We start from the raw sequence: 25,133 nt of genomic DNA on the forward strand, positions 1-25,133 counted from the left end.
TCTGTGGTAGGTCTTAAATAGTTAACAATTTTAAAAAGTTGACAATTTTATCAGGTGTGCATTCCAGACATAAACTGCTATTTATGCTAAAAAAAGGTTTTTCCTGTGTTCAGGCAACTGAAGCTAGGACCAAAATCTCAGGTGCATACCCAGCTAGGGCTGTTTTCTGTACAGGCATTGAAAGGCCTGGAGACAACAAGGGCGTGGGGTGGTACAGATAAACACAAATGAATGCTGAGTAAGGGTCCTATGTGCATACTCTAAAAGTGCTGAGCTGCATTAACCTTATGTTGGACTAGTCACTGTTGGCCATAACACAATCAAAGGTTACTTTTTGATCCTAATTATTACATTTTCAAACAATATTGATCACAAACTTTTTCACTGATATGATGGTAAATATATTTGTCCTAAATATATGGGCTGTGTGATTTAAACATTCAGGTTAAATGCTTAACACAGTGACTCCTCTATATAAATCGCTTCATTCTAAGTGTGCACAGCATATATGAGGATATATGATTACACAAGATTCGTGTGAGTAAATATGACTACATGTCTAGTGTATACAAGTATATATGTCATAATAAAATCCACAACAGCAGCTCCATGAACTATTCTGCCCCACCTGTCCTCCTGCAGCTGTGTTGAAACATCACACCACTACTACAGCAGTCACATATAAACATCCATCCATCCATCCATCCATCTTCATCCGCTTATCCGAGGTCGGGTCGCGGGGGTAGCAGCCTAAGCAAAGAGGTCCAGACCTCCCTCTCCCCAGCCACCTCCTCCAGCTTGTCCGGGGGAATACCAAGGCGTTCCCAGGCCAGCCGAGAGATATAATCTCTCCAGCGTGTCCTGGGTCTGCCCCGGGGCCTCCTCCCGGTGGGACATGCCTGGAACACCTCGCCCAGGAGGCGCCCAGGAGGCATCCTTGCCAGATGCCCGAACCACCTCAGCTGGCTCCTTTCGATGTGGAGCAGCAGCTGCTCTACTCTAAGCCCCTCCCGGATGGCCGAACTTCTCACCCTATCTCTAAGGGAGAGGCCAGCCACCCTTCGGAGGAAGCTCATTTCCGCCGCTTGTATCCGCGATCTCGTTCTTTCGGTCACTACCCACAGCTCGTGGCCATAGGTGAGGGTAGGGACGTAGATCGACCGGTAAATTGAGAGCTTCGCTTTTACACTCAGCTCCCTCTTCACCACGACTGACCGGTGCAGCGTCCGCATTACTGCAGCCGCAGCCCCAATCCGTCTGTCGATCTCCAGCTCCCTTCTCCCATCACTCGCGAACAAGACCCCGAGATACTTGAACTCCTCCACTTGGGGCAGGAACTCATCCCCGACCCGGAGTGGGCACTCCACCCTTTTCCGGCTGAGAACCATGGCCTCAGATTTGGAGGTGCTGATCCTCATTCCCGCTGCGTTACACTCGGCTGCGAACCGCTCCAGTGCGAGCTGGAGGCCCTCACCCGATGAAGCCAACAGAACCACATCATCTGCAAAAATCAGAGATGAGATTCTGAGGCCACCAAAGCGAAAGCCCTCCGCCACTTGGCTGCGCCTAGAAATCCTGTCCATAAAAATTATGAACAGAACCGGAGACAAAGGGCAGCCTTGGCGGAGCCCATCACCCACCGGGAACGAGTCCGACTTATTGCCGGCAATGCGAACCAAGCTCTTGCAACGGTTGTATAGGGATTGAATGGCCCGTAGCAATGGGCCAGACACCCCATACTCGCGCAACACCTCCCACAGGACGCCCCGAGGGACACGGTCGAATGCCTTCTCCAGGTCCACAAAACACATGTAGACTGGTTGGGCAAACTCCCATGCACCCTCAAGTATCCTCGAGAGGACAAAGAGCTGGTCCAGTGTTCCGCGACCAGGACGAAAACCGCATTGTTCCTCCTGTATCCGAGGTTCGACTAGCGGACGAACCCTCCTCTCCAGCACCCTGGCATAGACTTTCCCGGGGAGGCTGAGGAGTGTGATCCCCCTGTAGTTGGAACACACCCTCCGGTCCCCCTTCTTGAAGATGGGGACCACCACCCCGGTCTGCCAGTCCACAGGTACTGCCCCTGATCTCCACGCAACATTGCAGAGACGTGTCAACCAAGACAGCCCTACAACGTCCAGAGCCTTCAGGAACTCGGGGCGGACCTCATCGACACCAGGGGCTCTGCTACCAAGGAGTTGTTTAACTGCCTCAGTGACCTCGCCCCCGGAAATCGGTGGGTCACACCCCTCATCCCCAGACTCTGCTTCCTCCCCGGAAGACGTGTCAGTGGGATTAAGGAGGTCCTCGAAGTATTCCTTCCACCGCCCGACAATTTTCTCAGTCGACGTCAACAGCGCTCCGCCAGCACTATACACAGTGCAGGTAGAGCACCGCTTTCCCCTCCTGAGACGCCTGACGGTTTGCCAGAATCTCTTCGAGGCAGTCCGAAAGTCTTTTTCCATGGCCTCTCCGAACTCCTCCCACACCCGAGTTTTTGCTTCAGCCACTGCCCGAGCCGCATTCCGCTTGGCCTGTCGATACCTGTCGGCTGCCTCCGGAGTCCCACAGGCTAACCAAGCCCGATAGGCCTCCTTCTTCAGCCTGGTGGCTCCCTTCACCTCTGGTGTCCACCATTTGGTTCGGGGATTACCACCACGGCAGGCACCAACCACCTTGCGGCCGCAGCTCAATGCAGCAGCTTCGGCAATGGAGACGCTGAACATGGTCCATTCGGACTCAATGTCCCCAGTCTCCCTCGGAATGCTGTTGAAGCTCTGCCGGAGGTGTGCGTTGAAGATCTCGCGGACTGGGGCCTCTGCTAGACGTTCCCAGCACACCCTCACTACGCGTTTAGGTGCACCAGGTCTGTCCAGCGTCCTCCCCCGCCACCTGATCCAACTCACCACCAGGTGGTGATCAGTTGACAGCTCAGCCCCTCTCTTTACCCGAGTGTCCAGAACATATGGTCGCAGGTCTGGTGATACGATTACAAAATCGATCATCGACCTACGGCCTAGAGCATCCTGGTGCCACGTGCACTTATGGACACTCTTATGTTCGAACAGGGTGTTCGTTATGGCCAAACTGTGATTAGCACAGAAGTCCAATAACAAAGCACCGCTCGGGTTCAGATCAGGGAGGCCGTTCCTCCCAATCACGCCCCTCCAGGTCTCGCTGTCGTTACCCACGTGAGCATTGAAGTCTCCCAGCAGGACAACAGAGTCTCCAGGTGGAGCACCTTCCAGCACCCCCCCCAGGGACTCTAAGAAGGCTGGGTACTCCGAACTGCCACTCGGCGCATAAGCGCAGATGACAGTCAGGACCCGTTCCCCGACCCTAAGGCGCAGGGAACAAACCCTCTCGTCCACCGGGAAAAACCCCAACGTACCGGCAGCAAGCCGAGGGGATATAAGAATACCCACCCCAGCCCGCCGCCTCTCACCAGGGGCAACTCCAGACTGAGACAGAGTCCAGCCCCTCTCCAGGAGACTGGTTCCAGAGCCCAGACAATGCGTAGAGGTGAGCCCAACTATATCTAGCCGGTACCTCTCAACCTCACGCACCAACTCAGGCTCCTTCCCCACCAGAGAGGTGACATTCCATGTCCCTATTGCCAGTCTTGGCAGCCGGGGGTCGGTCCGCCAGGGCCTCCGCTCCTGGCCGCCACCCGGCTCACAATGCACCCGACCCCTATGGCGCCTCCTGCGGGTGGTGGGCCTGCGGGAGGATGGGCCCATGTCTCCTCTTCGGGGCCCGGCCGGGCCCCATGGACTAAGGCCCGGCCACCAGACGCTCGCCCTCGGGCACCCTCCCCGGGCCTGGCTCCAGGGCGGGGCCCCGGTAACCCTATCCCGGGCAGGGTAAACTGTTCCCTCGATATTCTTTTCATGGGGGTCTTCTGAATCGCTCTTTGTCTGGTCCCTCACCCAGGACCAGTTTGCCATGGGAGACCCTACCAGGGGGCAAAAGCCCCCAGACAACATAGCCCCTGGGATCCCTGGGACACACAAACCCCTCCACCACGATAAGGTAGCGATTCAAGGAGGAGCACATATAAACATCATCTGATTAAATAAATTGTATTTTCTTTTCACAGAAAATTCTATTTATTATCCTTACGATTATGTTCCTATCCTGGTGAGTCCTGTTCATCCTGTGACTGAGGGAGCTTCTGTTAGTCTGAGCTGCAGTTTGACAACACAAAAAATACTTTCCAATGTGTTTTTCTATCACAATGACAAACTTATTCAAAATGATACCCGAGGGGAGCTGAACATCTCTGCAGTGTCAAAGTCTGATGAAGGTTTCTACAAGTGTCAGTACTCAGGAAGAGAGTCAGCACAGAGCTGGATGTCAGTTAAAGGTGAGCAGGATCAAAACAGTGTGTGTTTCAGTAAATGTCTTATTAAGGTTCTCAGTGATCCAGGTTATCGTAGTCTAAGGAGCTTGGAAAGAAAAGCGTCTGGACTCTTCTTCTGTTCTAAGGTCAAATGGTGTAGAGTCCTAGATTTAAGCCCTGCGGGAGTGTCCCCCAAGAGGGACATGGACCCCCTTTTGATCCTTTACTTAATCACATGAGCCAAAGTGTGAAAATGGGTGTAGGTCACAATCAGTCAAGGTTTCGTGTGAAATCATTGTGAAACCTGGCCCCACCCTATCATGTGATTTCCTGAGATCAGATGGCCGAGGATGTGAGTGGGCGTTAAGGCGTCTGGGAAGGGATCTCAAAACTGGATTATAGATGGTAGACAGTTGGTGTCATAAACCACCGCGTCTGTTCAAAGATGGTTGGACCGGCTACATAGGGAATGATAATATTGTTATCTGTATCAGTGGCTTGGTACTCTACCTTTAAAAGAGCCAAGAACTTTTTATTTCCACTTCCTCCATGTAAAGGTTGGCTACAATAGATGACACCGGGGAGCCCATGGCACATCCATATAAAATTTCTAAAATCTGTAAAATATGTAGCCAGTTTATTAGAAAAACTCAGGAGAGTCTTGCCCAAGCACGACATCCCAGTGTACTTCACACCCAGCCACACACTCAGACAAAAACTGGTTCATCCCAAAGACAAAACTCCTAAACACAAACTTAACAATGTGATGTATGCTGTACATTGTTGTGAGGAATGCCCAGACCTCTACATTGGAGAGACAAACAGCCACTTCATAAACGCATGGCACAACAGAGAAGAGCCACCTCCACAGGACAAGACTAGGCTGTCCATCTGCATCTAAAGGACAAATGCCACTGTTCTGAGGAAGACAAAGTTCACGTTTAGGACAGAGAGGACAGATGGTTTGAAAGAGGAGTGAAAGAAGCCATTTATGTCCACTGTGAATGACCATCTTTGAACAGAGGCGGGGGTTTACGACACCAACTCTCTGCCATCTATAATCTATAATAAGTTTTGTGATCCTTTCCAAGACGCCTTATCTCCCACTCACATCCTGGGCCATCTGACCTCAGGAAATTACATGATGGGGTGGAGCTAGGTTTAACAATGAGCTCACCCAAAACCTGGGCTGATTGTGACCCACACCCGTTTTCATACCTTGGCTTGTGTGATTAGGTAGAGGATCATTAGGGGGTCCATGTCCCTCTTGGGGGAGAAACTCCCACTAGGTTTGTCTGTGAAGGTTCTCAGTCATCCAGGTCATCCTAGTCAAAGGAGCTTGCAAAGAAAAGCGTCTGGACCCACTAGGTTTAAATCTGGGACTCTCCACCATTTGACCTTAGAACTGAAGAAGCTTCTCAGATAAGAGGTGAAATGTCTACAAGAAACAAAGTCCAGATGCTTTTCTTTCCAAGCGCCTTAGATGATTTCTGTAAATGATTTTCATTATTATTATAAGGAACATTAAATTGTGTGTTTTAACTTTTGAAGTCAACGTGGTTTATTTGGTGAGAACCTCTGTAAAACATCTAATATAATTATATTTTATTAATACTTAATAATTGTCATTAGTCATTACAGTAACCGTGTCAGGAGCTGACAGCGCTTCATCTCCTGTGTGGTTGATGGTTGGACTGGTTTGTGGAGTCTCTCTCATTATTATTCTCCTGCTCTTGTTGTATCGCTGCAGACAGTCCAAGTGTAAGAGCCTCTTCTTTTCATGCTGTATTAGAGAGTTTATTTACTACATACACTTTAATTATTCACACATATACATGTATTCTGATCTCATGACACAAAATATCAGTGGAACAATTTATACATGACAAACATGTGTAATAACATTTGTCTCTTTCACAGATTCCTGCTTCACCAGGTTGGTAAAATACTTTTTAAAAATTATTATTTTAAACAAACATCAGTTACTTTTAAGTTTATTGTGTATTTTATGTTTTAGGTCGATCCAGTCTGAGAGTCACAGTCCGGGCTCCTCCACAAATCATGGAGTCAACCAGAATGAAACTCATGTGTACGACTCTCTTCAACATGGTCAGCATTTAAACCATCTTTATTATCATTATTAATATTGATCTTTATTAAACATCTCATCTTTAGTGTAACTGTAATAAAATGATTAATGTAACCCTGGCTTATATTTTTCTTTAGGTACTGCTAACGTCTATGAATCAATCAAACAAGTCAAAAACAGAAATGGTCAGTATATGCACTGAAATGCACAGAGCAGTTTGAGATGAAATTTATTTTTGATTTAATGAAACTAATTCCATGTAACATGTTTTTACAATCCTGTAAATAAAAATATGAACATTTGAGGACCACATAAATATGAGAATGTCACCTCCTCTCTTATTGAGATTAAAGATCTTAGAACAAACAGTGACCGCAGAGTGGTCAGAAAGTTTTTTTTAAGTATTAATTCTGTTTTGTGGATTCAATTGATCATTTTAACAGGGGAGCATCATAAACCAGAGGGGAGTGCTTTTTACATCAATGTACAGATGTGAGCTGCAGGTACAGTCACAATATTTTCAGTCAGTGTTTGTACTGAAATGTGTCACTTCATTATGTTTTAGGTAATTATAGGTCAACATGGAAATTCACTTACCAGACTTAGCTACTACATACCACCACTACACCAGAGTCTTATACACATCGAAGGCCATTCAGAGTTTAGAGAAAGTTTGTCTGCTTCCTAAGCAGAATGATATTGTATCATATTGTCCGTCTATATGTGACAAAATAAAGAGTGTTGTCATATTTTTACGCTGAAGAAATGTTCTTGCCATCCTTTAGAAAGTTTTGTTACACCTTCTACATACCTCAGGTATATTTGTTTAACATGAATTGCAAAATCCCACCCTATTGTTGGTTTTTGGCCAGGCCTGGTGTTTCTTATGTATGAAAACAAAGCGATGTGTGTAAATCTATTATTTTATTCTTTTCATCTTAATTAAATCACAGTAGATAGTGTATTTAGTGAGATGGCAAAAATAGTTAAACATCAAACAAATGAAATATAAAAACATATATCCATCGTTCGCACTCAGTTTATTTGACTTAAATCCTTCACTTCTCAGCCCTTTCCTCTGGTTGCAGGCGTGCCCCAGGGATCTGTCCTGGGGCCCCTTCTTTCCATTATCTACCTTCTTCCTCTTGGAGATATTTTTTTTTAAATACATTATTCACTGTCACTGTTATGCTGATGACATCCTGTCACGAACACACAGAATTGAACTCAGAAAAATGCAGCTTTATTAGCAGACTCAGGGAAATGATGCAGAACTGAACTAAACTAGACTGAGAAAACGAAACCTAAAACTCCACAGAGAGGCACAGAAGGGATCACACAGCATGATGGAGGACACAACACTGACACAGAGAAACAGAAGGCTTAAATACCCTGGGGAATAACGAGGGGAATGAGACACAGGAGGAGAGCGCAGCTGGGAGAAATCAAACATGACAAGACCAAAGGGAAGCAAAACTCAACACATTCACCTAGCACTCAGACTTACAAAGTAAAGTAAAACAGGAAACATGACAGGCACAGACTAGACACTGAACTAAACCTACGAACAAACTTAACCAGAATAACACTGAAACCTAGGATTATAATATTCAAAAACGGACAACTAAAGAATCAGAAAATAAACCATAATACAGAAAAATACCAACATACAAGAAACTGAAAATGCTGGGTCAAAATGACCCAGAACCGTGACCAACCCAGCTTTATTTGTCCACTAAACCTGATTCTGCTCTACCCCCATCCTCACCCTCTGTTTAGCTGAACTAAATTCATGGTTCTCTTCCAATTTTCTCAAACTCAATAGTAACAAATCTGAGCTTCTCCTGGTAGGCACTAAATAAACGCTATCCAGAACTAATAGCTTTTCTATTACAATCAATAACTCGCCGGTCTCCGTTTCCCCATGTGTGAAAAGTCTGGGTGTCATCCTTGATAGTACCCTATTTCTTAACTCACACATCATTAACATCACTCGGTCTACATATTACCAACTCCGTAACATTAATCGTCTCTGTCCTTTTCTCTCCCCACATGCCACTGCCATTCTTGTTCATAGCCTGTTCACTTCCCAGATCGATAACTGCAACTCTCTTCTTTTTAGTCTTAGTCAAAAATCTATCCATAATTACAAGCCAAAGTAATCTATTACAGGCACTGTTAGCGTCACTGTTTGAATAACTAGATATGCCTGACAACACATTGCATTGATCTCAGAGTGCCACTGCACTAAAAAACATATATTAGTCTGGACCAAAGCCGAGTTAACAATAAAGCTGTATTTTACTCTAATTACTTCCTTCAATATTATACATGCAAAATTCTCACTCATACATTTCTGATTAAATAACAACAAAGCATGAGCTCATCTCTGTCTGACAGTCAGTTTCATTTAATTGAGTAACATCATCGCAGCACAAAACACAGCATTGCTTCAAGTATCCCAGGTGAAGGTAATTTAAAACCAAAAAAAGGATAAAGTATTAATGATTTTTTACTGATATAGAAGAAGATAGAGAAGTGTTTCAGCTTCACATTTTCCACAAAAAATGTTCACAACACAGAACGAATTGCAAATAATAAGATGTCTGAGACCAGATGTTTACATGAAAGTAAAACCAGACGATATTCTCCTCCACACAGGTACAAAGTCTGTCTGCACCTTCTAAACAAAGCCTGCAAGGATACAGGTAACTTTACACTCTCTGTAAAGACTCAATCACACAAAACAGAACTTCACTTTACATCGAGGGCAGACGATGTTTGTTTTGTTTAAACTTTATTGTTCTCCAACAGGAAGTCACAGACACCAGGGGCAGTCGGTGACCCCTCACACATCCTTAAAGCTGATATCCACCAGCTTCTCATGTATTCATCCAGCAATTCCTCAGTCACCCGAGCTCAGAGCTGGATTCCTCATTCCCTCAAACACAAGTATAAACCCTTTTTTCTCTCACCACAGAACATCTATAGCTGGGACATAAAAACCATGAAGTTCATTCATGCTGTATATAAAACAGGTTCATATGTGAAATGTATGCAATTATATTTGTGACTTAAGATGAATATTTGTTTTTCTCACCAACACTGATTTTTTGCATGTTCTCCATTCTTCATCTTCCAGTTTTACTGATTTGCTTTACGTCTGATTTGTAACTCTCAACAACCCGATATTAATACTTTTATTAAACGTACCAAACTATTTTTAATATGCAATCTAGTTACAGCCTTTTCCACCTCACTTAACATTCAGCTTGTGGTTAATCAACTGTCTCAGCTATTAATGCACAGTTTTTTGTCTTTATAGTTTTAACAGCTTGTCACTATTTTTAGTTATTATTATTTTTTGTCTGTGATGCCTCCAGAAATCTATGTTTAACTTTAGTCATTTTAACACATTTTTAACATTTCAGCCATAGTTTCAGTGAAATATTCCAACTTGTATCTCCCCTTTTAACCCTTACTTATTTATTATATTCATTTATTTGGACTGTTTCTATTTCTACTTCGTATTATTATTTTAAGCCTCTTCAGCTGCTTAAACTGTGATTTCTGTTCTCAGATCAGTTTAATATTTCCTTGTACTTCCTGTATAACAGAATTACTGTCTGTGGTACTTGTGAATACAAGGACCTGCTCTCCTGTTGCTGTCTCAGGTTGTCTGTATCAAGTATAAAAAAAAAACTGATGACGACCGAACTTACAAATAAGACTTAATACATAAATAAAGTGTGAATTTTCTTTTCTTTTGTGTGTAAAATGTCTCATTTCACGCCCAGAGTTAGGAGAAAAACACACATAAATATAATGCTTTACAGTGAAACATAAAAACTGTTTGTAATAGTAGAAACTGATCTGACATCAAGCAGATTTTTTGCCAAATGTCGAGTTTCATTTTCTCAGCACTTGACTGTCCACAGATAAACCTGCTCACCTGTTTTAGAAAGAAAGCTTGTGATCAAAAAGTCTTAAATACTGATAAAACTCAGAGTTGTAACCTAATAGATAGAAGCACAGAAGAAGTTTCTGACTGCACTGATTTTGTTTATATTTTTCTGCTTAATAATTTGCATGTCGTCACTTTATTATCGAGTAAGACTGTAATAAATAAAAGTAGAACCATTTACTTGTATGCTCTGTGTCTCTGTTACTTTCTTTTATCAAAATAATTCACTGCTATGTAGGGATGGGTATCGTTTAGGTTTTATCCGATACCGGTGCCAAATCGGTACTTTTGAAACGGTGCCGGTGCTCAAACGGTGCTCAAACCGGTGCTTAAAGAATGGAGAACACAAAATTGGTCCAAAAACCTCTCATATTCAGCTGGTTTTATGTAAAAAGATAACAATGTTAGACTTTTCTGCAGCTATGGGGCATATATGGTATCACTCTTAGCTGGAAGCAGTGCTTAAACAATGGAAAAAATACAAACTTTATCCAAAAACCTCTCATGTTCAGCTGTTTCCCACTTTTTCTTTGGTCATTTTATCCTTTTTGGCCAGGGTGAAGGGAGTATCTGCCATCAAACAAGAAGACAGCCGCATGTAGCTATGATGATGTTTGCTAGTTCACCTTACATGCATTAATGTAATAACGTGGTTAGCCTACTCAACGTAAATTACACACGAACAACATTAAGCTACTCACGCAGAGAAGAACGGCTGCTGCTGCCATCAAATACGGCGCATTTCTCGGCTTTAAAAAAAAACCCGCTATGCGTCGCCAGGTGTTTCATCGGATTTGAGGTGTTACTTCCTTTGACAGCATCACAGTATCAGCTTAAAGCACTTGTTGCAGGCTGCTGAGTTTGCATATTTTGCTGTGAAGTACAGCCAGACTTTTGACCGCTTCGCCTTGGACATTTTTAATCTGGAGCTCTGCTCTAACAGAACGTACGTACCTGGCCCCGCCTACTATCCTCGGAAACGTAAAATGATTGGCTAGAAGTGTATCACAGCTCAGGAAAAAAAAGCACCGAAATAAAGCACCGAAATGTGCGCTGCTTTTCGGTCTGGTTACTACCGTTTATGTCAGAACATTTCTGATGGTTTCATGTTCATCAAAATATTCTAATCTGCAGTTTCAAGTCTTAGAGATTACACTCACTTTACATTCAGTTGAAGTTGAAGTTGTTGCTGTTCTTGGGAGACATTTCTCTTTTGTTCTGGTATCAAACTGCCTCGTGTTTGCTGAGTTTCAAGCTCTTTCTGTTCACCTGTCAAACTATTGCTCATGTTTCCAGAGCAGCTTTTCTTCTGGGTGGTTCACCTGGTGTTTTCAGTTCATGTTCAGTTTATGTTCCACATTCATGTTTCCCGCTTCACCGTGCCAGCCCTCTGTCTCAGTGTCATTAGCTCTACTTCCTGTTTCATTATGTTCAGCTGTGTTCTCACCGGTCCCTAATCATCATCATTAGCCAGTGTACTTAAGTCCTCAGTTTCATCCTGGTCTTTGTCGTGTCATTGATGTTAATGTTGTCTACTCTGCACGTGTGTTCAGTTAAGACAGTCATTTCAGTTCAGCCAGTCATCTTATGTTCAGCTCATCTGCTCATCATAATAAACACCAGCCTTCACCTACCTGTGAGTCCAGCGTTTGGGTCCTCCTTTCCTCGCATCCACACTCGACACCCCTGACAGAATGACATGACCCTGCGTTGTGGACTCAGCGGACTCTGACCTCTTCGAGCGGCAGCAGGCAGCGCTCTTTCACTGGACGGAGGTGCTTTTCTACTCACCTGGAGCACTCAAAGCACTAATGGGCTTCATGTGCACATTAGTGCTCAATAAATTGTTTAAAATCCAAAGAGGAGAAAGTAGAAAGAACATGTGACAAAATGAACACGGCTACTTACAAACACAGTGACTGTCCTCAGACAGCGCACACAACTGTCAAGTAATTCAGTTCAATTCAGTTTAACTGTCTGTTGCTGTAATTTGGTGCTATATAAATGAAAGTTGACAATTTTTATTATAAGGTGCAAAATCATAACCACAGTCGCCTCCAGGGGCTTTATACTGTAAGGGCTCTACAACAATACAGAGAAACACTCCAAATCAGACGACTATGAGTGAGCAGTTGGTGACAGTGAGAATGAAAAACTCCTTTTTAACAGGAAGAAACTTTTGACAGAACCAGGCTCAGAGAGGGGCGGTCATCTACCACCTGCTGGGGTAACACTGTGGAAAAGAGCCAGAAATGAATAATAACTGAGCAGCTTGACCTCACAGATCATTCGGTTGCTTTTGAAGACGATGACTTACTGTAAGTGTGATTCTGGGTCAGGAGTCTGCTGTGGCACAGAGACCCTCTGAAGCAGGGTGGGCAATTCATTTTCCTGAGGGGCCACATGAGAAATTGGGCCTGTTGTGGAGGGCCGCATCAATAAACTGAACTCAATCCTGCTCAGTACTAATTTGATCTCTGTATAAACTGGTACTGGTAAGAGTGGACGTTACAATTAGGCAACGAAAATGTGAAACAGACAGAGTTAGAAAAAAAGCCCCTCACAGCTTTTTGTTATTACGCTGATTGTTTATCTTGTTTTGTCTCTGCAATAATTCAGTTTAATAAAGTGTTTTGAAACGAACTGAGTCACTGAGTCACTGGTGAATTTTGAAGAGCTTTTTCTGTGTCTGTGACTCTTTTACTGCTTTTTTACTTGGCAGCACTTTTGTATGCGGCTCTGCCATCATGTGTCAGAATACAGAGAGAACAGTCAAAGTCAACAACTTAAACACTTTTAGAGCTGCTGAGCACCAAAGCTTGTTTTTGACCTGTTTACGCTCTGAAGCTGTCTCACTGAAGACTTTGCAAAAGGAAAATATTGTTTATGTTTTGATAAATTAAAACTTTTTAAACCCTAAAAAATTGTTTTTACTATATTCAACTATACACAAATGTACAGTGATATTTTTATTCAACAAGTAATGCAGTAATAATATGAGATCAAACTACAAACATGGCATTACAGAATATCATCTTTGTTCCTCTAAGCAGCCACGTTGCCTACATGTGTGTCAAAGGCTGTTGTTGGTATATAAATATAGTCATGATCCTGGGTTTGCACCCAGCGTTTTGGGTTTGGACTTTATGGTTTTGGGTTATTTAATATTCAGAGGTCATGATTCTGCCCTGTAGAGTTGTTATCCCTCTGTTTATGTTCTTAGGCCAGCCACCCTTCAGTTATCCCATTTCTTCTAGCCTGCATGGGGGTGACTTTCCCCTGCAGGCCCATCTTCTCCAGAATTGTCCTGATCACACACAAAAAATAAGAGAAGAGAGAAAAACCATGGCAAGTATGTTAATGCCTAAAGTTTTCACAGCAGAACACAAGAGGAATACTGTCTGGACATCACCGGTTCTGTACAGTATGAGGGTTAATAAAACCGTACTCATATGAATATGATGTGCAAATTGATTTATTCTTAAAATTTATTATTAAAACATATCAAACTGAAATCCTGAAATCCAAAATGAATCCTGGGATATGTTGGGCCACGAACGATACAGCCAACACATCCTTCAAATCTGGGGAAATGAAGGACACATTTGCCGCCGCATTTGGAGGACTCTTCAAATTTGGACAGCCTTCGTCGCGTCTTTGTGACGTAATTGCCTACAAATGCAGCCATCGACGAATGCTACCCCTGAATTTGGACACAGCCTGTGTCTCTATGTGCGTTTTGCACACTTCCTGTTTTACTTTGATAGTCACTTGTGCTTTGTGCATCATGTTCAGTTTAAATTGTGTCCAGCTGTGCTTCCAAGTGTCTCCTCTTAGCTACGATTCCCTCCTGTGGTTTGTTCCCTTGTTTGTTCTTGTGTGTATTTATGCCTGCATCTCTCTCTGTCCTGCATCGCGGTCTCCCTCATCGTACAGCTGTGTGTTCTGCCTGCCGTTTAGTTTCAAATAATTTTTTTTGTAGTTTTGCATTTTTTTGTATTCCAGCAATACAGCTGGGTTTAAGTTAACCTTTTCTAAGAGTCTGCATTTTGGGTCAAATCCTCATTCCTTCCCTCTTCACACCGCCAATAGAATAGCCCTTTATTCTCATTGTACATGTACAATGAAATTAAGGATATTTAGATCAGACCATGGACCTTTAGATCAGACCATGACAGGAAGGATCACTTTTTAAAGAGACGTGGCTGATGGAAAATATTGTGTTAACATTTTTGAAACCGCAAGTTCGCAAATAGCTGCAAGTCTATCTGCACCATCTCTGCACTTAAACAAACATCAATGACCTCATGTATATGTGTGTGTGTGTGAGATAAAACATACGTGATCATGAGGGTGCAAAACCACAACAGAGAGTCAAATGGTGGGACTCCCCACCATTTGACCTTAGAACTGAAGAAGCTTCTCGGATGAGAGGTGAAACGTCTTCAAGCAACTTAAACAAGTCCAAACACTTTTCTTTGCAAGCTCCTTTGACTATGATGACCTGGATGACTGAGAACCTTCACAGACACACAACAGAGAAAACAGAGGAAGATCCAGAAGACCCAAAAACAAACACGTGTCCACACCAGCAGAAGCAACAAGGAGCCAAAAAGAAAGATCACCTAAAAACCAACCGGAAGCCGATCCTGTCAGAGGTTGGCCATCCCAGTACGAGCTGAGGACAGAGCCCCAGGGCTCTGGGCACATGCACATAAATGCACAAAGACACACACCTGCATCAACCCACCGTTCTAAAACCCTTCACCCTGTGTCAGTATTTCTGTGAAGTATGAATGAAAGTTTGCACGCAGCTGCAGGCTTATCTGCACTTAAAAACCCTCAGTGATCTCATGTTTTTCTCCATCAGCCCACAGAATGAATCTCAATGTCTCCTGAAAACACTTTGGCTCTGTGCTGTGATAATGTCTTATTCTTGCTATCAAACCTCAGGATGTGTAAAGAGGAACTGGAAGTTTGGTCATGACCAAATTGAAATATTTAACACAATGAAGCAACACGGGGTTTGTTTCAGTGCTTTGTGTATTTACTCAATATGCATTCAAGTTTAGAGTTACTATGGCAACATGAGTAAAAATATAAAAATAAATGATTTAAGGAATAATTACTAAAATGCCTTTAGATACACAACAAAAACCTCCTGACATCTCTCCTCTGTTTTTGACCTTCTGCAAATGATTTTTAGTTTTTAATAAATAATTACAATCCACAGTAAAACTGAAAATAATGAATAAGTGTTGATAATGTTTAAGAGTTTAATCACTCATATTGTAGGTACACCATAATATCATCTGACATATCAGTCTACACATAGCTAAACAGACTGAACTTCTGTCGAATCATACAGGATGTTATTCTCATTTATGTTGTAAGTTGAAACTTTTGTGACCTTGATAGAGACCATATGGAAGATTTTGTGATGACCCAGAGTCTCTGGTTCCAGTGATCAGTTATCTGTAACTCAGTTTTCTTCATTTGTTACTATTGAGGCCTGAAATGATCACATAAATCTCTTCACCTGTTCCTGTTCTTGTGTCTCTGCTATTGCCTCCCTGTTTGTTTATCACTGTTGTTGTCGAGTCCGTGTGTCTCAGGTGTAGGTCTCAGTGTTTCCTGTTTTACTTTGACAGTGTCCCATCCTGTGTTCAGTTTTGCTTCCTGTATTGTGTCATTATGTTTATTCCCCCCAGCTGTGTTCTCCGTGTGTTTCCTCATCACCATCTTGTATATTTATGGAGTCAGTCGTCAGTCGTTTTTATATGGCGTTATTTTTGTGCCACTATTCTGACCGCACGTAAAAAAAAAATTGCAGGTGCAATTGTTGCATTTTTGAGGAGAAATTTATTTTGAGTGAAGAAAATTCATTGCTGCTTTGCAAAAAATGTATCTGTGTTTGCTATTATCCACACACACACACAACAGCAGCCCCTCTCGCTCAGTTTTTGCACTTGCGCTCGCTCACAATGTGTTGCTCGCGTTCTCAACATTTCTGCCCGTGCGCGCTCAACTCTTTCTGTACACCGTTATATTTGTGCCACAAAACCAGCCAATCACAGACTTGGATGCAAAAAAAATCTGATTGGCTGTTCTGGTCTCCAATCAGCTCGAAATGATGAAATGTAATATCCCAGAATCCATTTCGTCCAAAACTTAAACGAGGCAGTGTCGGAGGAACACAGAGTGTTTAAAATGATCATATTAAGAGTGTGCTGCCTTCATACAGACTAATTCTCTTTTCATGGATGTTTATCTGAACAGTTTACAGTACAGATTTACAAGAAGATGATGATTTGTGTGAGTAGTGCAGTGTATCTCACTGATATTGGCATGTGTGCTGCTTACCTCAGTGTACGCTTTTGTATTAACTCTTGGAGTTCTCAAAATCCTTGTACAAAGCTACATGGATAAAAATGAAAGGCAATACCAGATACTCCGGCTTCCTCCCACAGTCTAAAGACATGCACTTAGTGGGGTTAAGTGAATTGATTATTTTAAATATGTGGGAGTGTGAATGTTAGTCTCTGTCTCTGTCTTAGCCCTGCAACAGACTGGCGACCTGTCCAGGGTGTACCCTGCCTCTCGCTCTATGATAGCTGGGATAGTCTATAGCCTCCTGCGACCCTGATAAGGATAAGCGGAAGAGAATGGACAAGAGTTTAAAGTGGGATTCAGCAGGTGGAAAACCCTAAAATCCGTTTTTAATGGCTCAGGCTATTTTCTATTGAGAGCTCCAGTAGATTTTCTTAATCTATGAGCTGTGATCAGCTGACTTGCTGCTCTTTACAGATTTATCCACCTGAATTCAGTCTGATGTAAGCAGACGTTTCATGAGTTGTCCTCGTCTCTACACTCACAGTACACTGTTTATACTGACTTTATATTGGACTGTCACTGTGCACCAGTCACACACTGGTCTTTCCTTTAAATCCATCACAGTACAGCAAACTAACCTGTTTATCCTGCACTAATCTGTAAAGGATTTTCATGCAGCCTTAAATAACACAGTGATTCTACCTCAGTTTGTTTTGCAGCATGCTTCACACTATGAAAAACACAATGTCAACATAAATACTCAAGTAAAGTACAGATAGCTTACGTACAGTAACAAAGTATTTGTACTTCGTTACTTCCCACCTCTGGAAATAAGTAAATTGTGTGATATTTGACTATAAAATTGAGGTTGTTTATATGATATTGTGTGTTTATGCGTTGATGTTCAGTGTCACAGTTTAGATTTGTGCACACCTGGTTGTGTTCAGTCACTCTGCTGGTAGAGTCTAAATATCATTTAATCTGTTTGGTACAAACTAAACTTTTTATTGTTTATTTTTTAAGTCAAATTATCAGTCTACTAATGCTATGTTTTATTTGATCAGCTCCTCCTAAGCCCACTGTGACCCTGCAGCCACCCTGGACTCAGATATACAGCGGTGAGACAGTCACTGTCAGATGTGAGATTCAGGGAGGTGAAGGAGCTCAGTGGACGTATGAATGGAGACGAGGCCAGTCAAACATACCTGAAACATCCAATGAATACAGAATCAGCAGCGCTGCTGAGTCTGACAGTGGAGAATACAGCTGCCGGGGCACAAGGACAGAGTGGAGTGATATCATCACACTGACTGTATCATGTAAGTTGGAGATCTGTTTTATCAACATTAGTAAGAATCTGATGTTCTTGCAGCTTTGTAGCTGTTTCATTTGTGCTGCTCTGTAACATATTTTGAAAAGCAGCTTTTTATTCACAGTGAAGAGAACAAAACATATCAGAGTAACGTCTCTGCTGTGCAGCTCTAATACATGAAGTGCAGAACAAATGCTGAACCTGTTTCAGCTGCTCCACCACATCCACTAAGAACAACAGTTACATCCAATATTTTCACTTCTGTATTTGTGTTATTTTTATTTTTATTACTCCCTGTTGCACCAACATATGATGCAGTTACTTCAGTTGTTTTTAGCATGTTGTCTATTGTTGAAATGATCTTAGAGGTTTCAGGTTTTAGTTAAAGAGTCTGGTCTCATGACAAACACACACTGGATCTTTTTCACTTAGTGAACCTCGCCTCTGTCAGTGCACCCCAGGGTGGCTGTGGGTACCATGTAGCTTGCCATCACCAGTGTTTGAATGTGTGTGTGGATGGGTAAAGCACTTTGGGGTCCTTAGGGTCTAGTAAAGCGCTATACAAATACAGGCCATTTCATTTAATGAATATAGAAATAATCATCTCACAGACAAAACATTATGTGCAGCTACTTTCAGTGCCATTGATATTTATTTAGAGTTTTTTCTCTAATTGATCTTTCTGAGTTAGCTTCAGTAATTACTTCCTCCAAACCATCGATGTGTCTTTTAAAACCCATTCTGACACATCTGTGCACATCGACAGGAAATTTCAGCTTCCACAGCAAAAGAATATAAAACACACTTACTAGGTCTCATCTTAGCTATCAGAGGCTTTAACAGCAGATTTAGTAAAGAACACAAGGACATAGCATGCTAAGTACAATCAGATCATATTAACCTGGGTTACTTTCTCATTACAGATGAATTAACTAAGTCATGCTTCAAATTAATGAGAGTAAACGAACTATGCATTTATTAATTAATTTTAAATACACTGAAGTAAATTTTAAAAAAATTTGCTCTGCAGATCAAAACAGTATTTCAGAGTATTTTGTGTCACACACTTTGTTATAGCTTCACCAATAAAGTTGATCATTTACATTTTTCCATCCAGATCTTTAAATTGTTCTGATTCAGTCATTTTTACTTTTATGTTCTTGTTCTAAACTGAACTGCAGCAAAACCAAAGGCTGAACTGAGAGCTGATAGGACAGCTGTTCCAGTAGGGGGCAGTGTGACCCTGACCTGCTCTGTGAGTCCATCATCATCATCATCAGCATCATCATCATCAGCATCATCATCATCTGGATGGAAATACTACTGGTACAGAGATGGGAAATCTTCTGAACCTGTGAGAAATGAACAAATCAGTGTCTCAGAGGGAGGACTCTACTGGTGCAGAGGAGGAAGAGGAGAACCAGTTTACTACACAGAGGACAGTCAGCCAGTTTGGATTGACACAACTGGTGAGCTCAAACTTGAACTTACCACAAAACACTACATCTGATGGTAATTGTACCTTTTGTCATTCACGTGTTTTTATTGTACTTTCTTGAACATTAACAGTCTCAATCAGGCCTGTTGTGACTCTGTATCCAAACTGGTCTGAGATATACAGAGGAGAGACGATCACTGTCAGATGTGAGATCCATGGAGGAGACACTGAGTGGGATTATGAGTGGGAAACAAACAGCATCAGAAAACCTCCAAATCAAAATGAATACAGGACCATTTCTGCTTCATCATTGAACAGTGGAAACTATCGCTGTAAGGGCAGAATGAAAAGTTCACAGCATAAAACAACAGAGTGGAGTGATTCAGTCACACTGACAATTTCTGACAGTAAGTCATGTTTGCTTTAAGCTGTTTGAACACTTTGTAAAATGTGTTTCTGTTCATATAGACTGAGATTATTATTCTTTGTATAAACTGAGCTCACTGTTCAGAGACTGTACTACATGTTCACTGAGAGAAAATCTTTGTTGAACAGATGAACCCCGTCCTGTCCTCACTGTGTCTCCATCATGGCTGAGTCCTGGAGCCTCAGTAACTCTGAACTGTGAGGTTGAACATCCGTCTGCAGGATGGAGCTTCTACTGGTATAAAGCTGTTCCTGATCTATCAGAGAAATCCTCCAGTTATGAGCTGCTACCTGATGGCAGTGGGACTGCACAGGACTCCTACATCATTCATGGACAGACACACACAGCAGGATATGTGTGCAGAGCTGGAAGAGGAGACCCAGAGTATCACACTGATCACAGTCAACCAAAGTTTGTCTGGTCTGCAGGTCAGTTTGTTTCTCTCTAATAAATTATGTCATCACTTTAATTCACCATTATTTTTCTTGCAGCGGCATGCTGACATTGAAATCTGATGTCCAATTACAATTAAATTGCATTAAACGATTATACTTAAGTTTCCTCAGAAGCATTAAAGTGAATCTCATCCTTTCTCACTACATTCAAGTAAACTGAGCTTCAGTCAAACACTTCTGTTGTTATTCAAATTCCTCCTTGTTTGTTTCTCACCGAGTTAAACAAGGAGGAATTTTGTCTCCGGCTCTTTTTAATCTTCATGTTTATGATTAGAAAGTCTGTAAAGCTGGCAGCACTCCTGTGAAGCACATTATGTACACAGATGATCTCGTGGTCTTTAGTCCTCATGTTGTTGTGCTTTTGCTGTGAAAAATGATATCAGACATGATGCCTGTAAAGTGCTGTCATGATTTGTAGAAGCAAAGACAACAAACATTTAAGATCTGCTGATGTTAAACTGTCTGATAATGATCTGACTGTTTGTAGTAAGGTCACAAATGTCAGACATCTTATTACATGACTGATGGTGAAGATCTTTGCTTGTGCAACAACAAACATGCACGCTGTGGACAAGCTGTAGGAAAGCAGGTTTACAGAAACTTCTAATGTAGCTTCTAATGATGCTGTGAGATTATTACTGAGAGACCCAGATGGTTCAGTGAAATCTTTCCAGCTGCAGGAGTCACAACATTTAAATCTGTATTAACAAATTTTATTCATAGATTTATTTGCAGTTATGTTGGGTTTAGCAAGAACTATTTTTTTCACTGTGATCTTTTGAATCCTAACATCTGTGAGCTTTGTCTCTTCACTGCATGTTGTTTCCAGATGTTCATTCAGCAGCGTCTCTCACAGTGAGTCCTGACAGAGTGCAACACTTCACCTCTGACTCTGTCTCACTGACCTGTGAGGGAAACTTCACTGAGTGGAGAGTGAGGAAGTTCTCTGAGGACGGCCGACTCTCTGACTGTAGGAGAATGACTGGATCCACATGTGACATCAACACATCAAAGTCAGATACTGGAGTGTACTGGTGTGAGTCTGGATCAGGAGAGTTCAGCAGTGCAGTCAACATCACTGTACAGAGTATGTTATTATACATTTACTTCTTGGATCTGAATGATTTAGACGTCACATGAACATTTGTCTCAGCTTTGCTCTATGTGAAGTAATTCTATGTGGCAAAACAAACAAAACTGAGAATTTCAGATGATTTTAGGCTCCAAAGCTTCAAACAATATTCTTGGTTTTTGTTCTCTAATTAAATGACTATTTTATATTTTCTCCATCAGAATGAAACTCTAAAAAGCTCAACATCTCTGTCATCACATTAGATAAACTTTTATTGTCTCCATTCAGAGTAACTTAGGGAAACACATCATGCAAAAAACAAACAAAAATGCAAACACTCACCCACAATTTCACCCATAATGATTCAGCAATTGTACTGATAATAATTTGACTCCTGCAGGGAAGACTAAACACTGAAATGTTGTCACTTGTTCAAACTTCTCTCCAGTCATTGAAACCAGGCTGAGATCTCCAATAGATCTTTCATCAAAGATCGTTATAAATATGACGATTATTTTTCTTTATATTTAATGCGAAGGTGTGTTTCTTATACCACTGCACAATCCCTTCTGATTTCCACAATTTTTTTTAATATAATATGAAAAGAACAGGAGATCTCACACAGCCCTGTGAGACTCTTGTTCTTATAAATTGTATGTGTGAACGAGCAGAACTGACTTTCACTTCCTGTTGTTTTTTTAATGAAAACAGCCAAACAACCATCTGATTATATAGGGATCCACTTTCATGTTATTTAACAGTGTATAAGTGTTTGTGGTATTAAACGCTGATCTTAGATCATAAATAACAATCGTGCATAAGCTGAGGGGTTTTCTAAATGCTTTAAAATCAAGTGAGTTAAAGTAATTATATTCAAATTGTACTTCACTTCACAAGTGCTCAACCATAATGCATTCAAAGGATTTCATTACTACTGATGTTACTGCTGCAGGTCTGTGATCCTTATTTTGCTGATTGCAGCCTTTTTCTATATAGTGAGGATGAAGCTGATATCAACAGGACTCCAAGCTGGAGTCAGCTCATCAGCAAATGTAACAGCATCAGGCCCACAGGCCTTCTTGGTATTTAAGTTTTTAAATGCAGTTATTTTTATTTCATTCTATTCACAACCCTTAGATCAGTTACTAAGTGAGTCTCTGTTAGATCACATTATGAGCTTGCAAAATAAAAGGATCAGCCGTTCAACTTCATTTACTACATGCATTTCTTTCTTACCTGGATTCAAGTCGATAATCTGTTTCACAGAGTCGCTTCTGTGAAAATCTCCCTGAAGCTTACATGTCCGTTTTTTTCTAAAAGTGTGCATCAGCTGATGTGACTGAAACAATTGTGTGTGATTGTTTCACAGATGATGGTAATGGTCCTATCCTGGTGAGTCCTGTTCATCCTGTGACTGAGGGAGCTTCTGTTAGTCTGAGCTGCAGTTTGAGAACACAAAAAATACTTTCCAATGTGTTTTTCTATCACAATGACAAACTTATTCAAAATGATCCCCGAGGGGAGCTGAAGATCTCTGCAGTGTCAAAGTCTGATGAAGGTTTCTACAAGTGTCAGTACTCAGGAAGAGAGTCAGCACAGAGCTGGATGTCAGTTAAAGGTGAGCAGGATCAAAACATTTGATGGATTTTAATGATTTTCATGCTTGAGAAGAAACATTAGATTGTCTGTTTAATGCTTGAAGTCACCTGGATCTATTTTGTCAGAACTGAAATATGCAGTATAATAATAAGTATTATACTTTATTATTACTTAATTATTATTAGTCATTTCAGCAGCTGTGTCAGGAACTGACAGCTCTTCATCTCCTGTGTGGTTGATGGTTGGACTGGTTTGTGGAGTCTCTCTCATTATTATTCTCCTGCTCTTGTTGTATCGCTGCAGACAGTCCAAGTGTAAGAGCCTCTTCTTTTCATGCTGCATTAGAGAGTTTATTTACTACATACACTTTAATTATTCACACATATACATGTATTCTGATCTCATGACACAAAATATCAGTGGAACAATTTATACATGACAAACATGTGTAATAACATTTGTCTCTTTCACAGATTCCTGCTTCACCAGGTTGGTAAAATACTTTTTATTATTATTTTAAACAAACATCAGTTACTTTTGAGTTTATTGTGTTTATTTCCTGTTTCAGGTCGATCCAGTCTGAGAGTCACAGTCCGGGCTCCTCCACAAATCATGGAGTCAACCAGAATGAAACTCATGTGTACGGCTCTCTTCAACATGGTCAGCATTGAAAAACAGTCTTTATTATCATTATTAATATTGACTTTTATTAAGCCTCCATTAACACAAACATTTGTCAGGTTCAGTTTGTGTTCAGCAGTTTTTCAAAGAACATTTAAAGATCTTACAGTCCTGGTTTTGACTCACACAGTGTTTCTGTTTCTGCTCTGATCTTTAGTGTAACTAATAAAATGATTAATGTGAGCCTGGCTTGTTTTTTTCTTTAGGTACTGCTGACGTCTATGAGTCAGTCACACAAGTGACAAACAGAAATGGTACAGTATATGTGCTGGAAAGCACAGAGCAGTTAGAGATGAATCTTGTTTTTGATTTAATGAAACTAATTCAATGTTTTTACAATCCTGTAAATAAAATTATGAACATTTCAGGAGCAGATGAATATGAAAACGTCGCCTCCTCTCTTATTGAGTTTAAAGATCTTAGAAGAAAGAGTGAGTACATAAAACGCGTGCAGTTTAAAAATAAAACAAACATCCTTTAAAAACGTATTTGTTTTCATTTGTGGATGAATTTGATCACCTCACAGGGCAACACGACACACCAGAGGAGAGTGCTGTTTACTACAATGAAGATGGGATGCAGGTACAGTCACAACAGTCCCATGCAGTGTTTGTTTTGTTAGATCTCCACCTCACAGAAACATATAATGTACAGAGACACTGGATACAAAGTCTGAGCTTCCTGGATGCTTTTATCACCTGCTGGCTGACTAACAGCTACTTTGTAACCAGTTTTACACATAAAGCTTTTTCTCCAGCTCCACACTCAGCTCTGTATCACCTGCTCTGAAAAGAAGAAAACACATTTCATTTCATTTTCACATTTTTGCACAAAAAGAAATCTTTACAATACAGAACACACAACAAATGATACCATGTGTATATCAGAGACCACATGTTTAATTCAATGAAAGTAAATCAGGATGATTTCCTCCTCCACACAGGTACAGAGGTGTGTCTGAGGGTCGCACCTCCTAAACAGTCAATAAGGTACAGTTAACGTCACACTCTTTGTAAAGACTCAAACACACAGAACAGAACTTCACTTTACATCGAGGGCAGGCAATGTTTTTATAATAAACTTTATTGTTCTCCAACAGGAAGCCACAGATGGGACAGGCACGAGGTGCAGCCAGTGACCCCATTAAACTGATGTTTTACTGTCCTTATTTTCCTCGAGTTATTGGTTCTGTTATTAGTTACCTAACACAACCTAATGTGAGTCTTTTGACTGAAACTAACCAAGTGGCCTGGTGGAGTCTTGTCTTGTTGCCTTTATTGTCACTTCAACCATATACATTTAGTTCACAGTGAAACGAAACAACGTTCCTCCAGGACCAAGGTGCTACATGCAACATAAATTTACAACATAAGGTAACACTAAACTAGCTAACTAAGAGGCCTAGTTAGCTGGCTAGCAGA

At 41.5% G+C, this 25,133-nt stretch overlaps 1 protein-coding gene and 1 long non-coding RNA gene across 2 annotated transcripts in view; both read left to right on the forward strand.

Annotated features, from left to right (window-relative positions):
- Positions 1 to 25,133, forward strand: part of LOC146580106 (uncharacterized) — a 326,051-nt gene that overhangs the window by 44,164 nt on the left and 256,754 nt on the right. The window contains exons 7-9 of the mRNA XM_085268041.1: positions 532 to 535; positions 20,034 to 20,333; positions 21,190 to 21,447. Of these exons, the coding sequence (XP_085124167.1) occupies positions 532 to 535; positions 20,034 to 20,333; positions 21,190 to 21,447 (562 nt within the window). The remainder of the gene's footprint in view (positions 1 to 531; positions 536 to 20,033; positions 20,334 to 21,189; positions 21,448 to 25,133) is intronic.
- On the forward strand, positions 24,243 to 24,914 carry LOC146580107 (uncharacterized). Its single transcript, XR_014891212.1, has 3 exons — positions 24,243 to 24,294; positions 24,656 to 24,701; positions 24,812 to 24,914. It is a non-coding gene; the product is annotated as an uncharacterized LOC146580107 (long non-coding RNA).

This window comes from Mchenga conophoros, linkage group LG3 (genome assembly GCF_057382185.1).
Source record: "Mchenga conophoros isolate Kocher_MC1m ecotype Shallow Benthic linkage group LG3, M_conophoros_male_GT1.1, whole genome shotgun sequence".
NCBI classification, from domain to species: Eukaryota; Metazoa; Chordata; class Actinopteri; order Cichliformes; family Cichlidae; genus Mchenga; species Mchenga conophoros.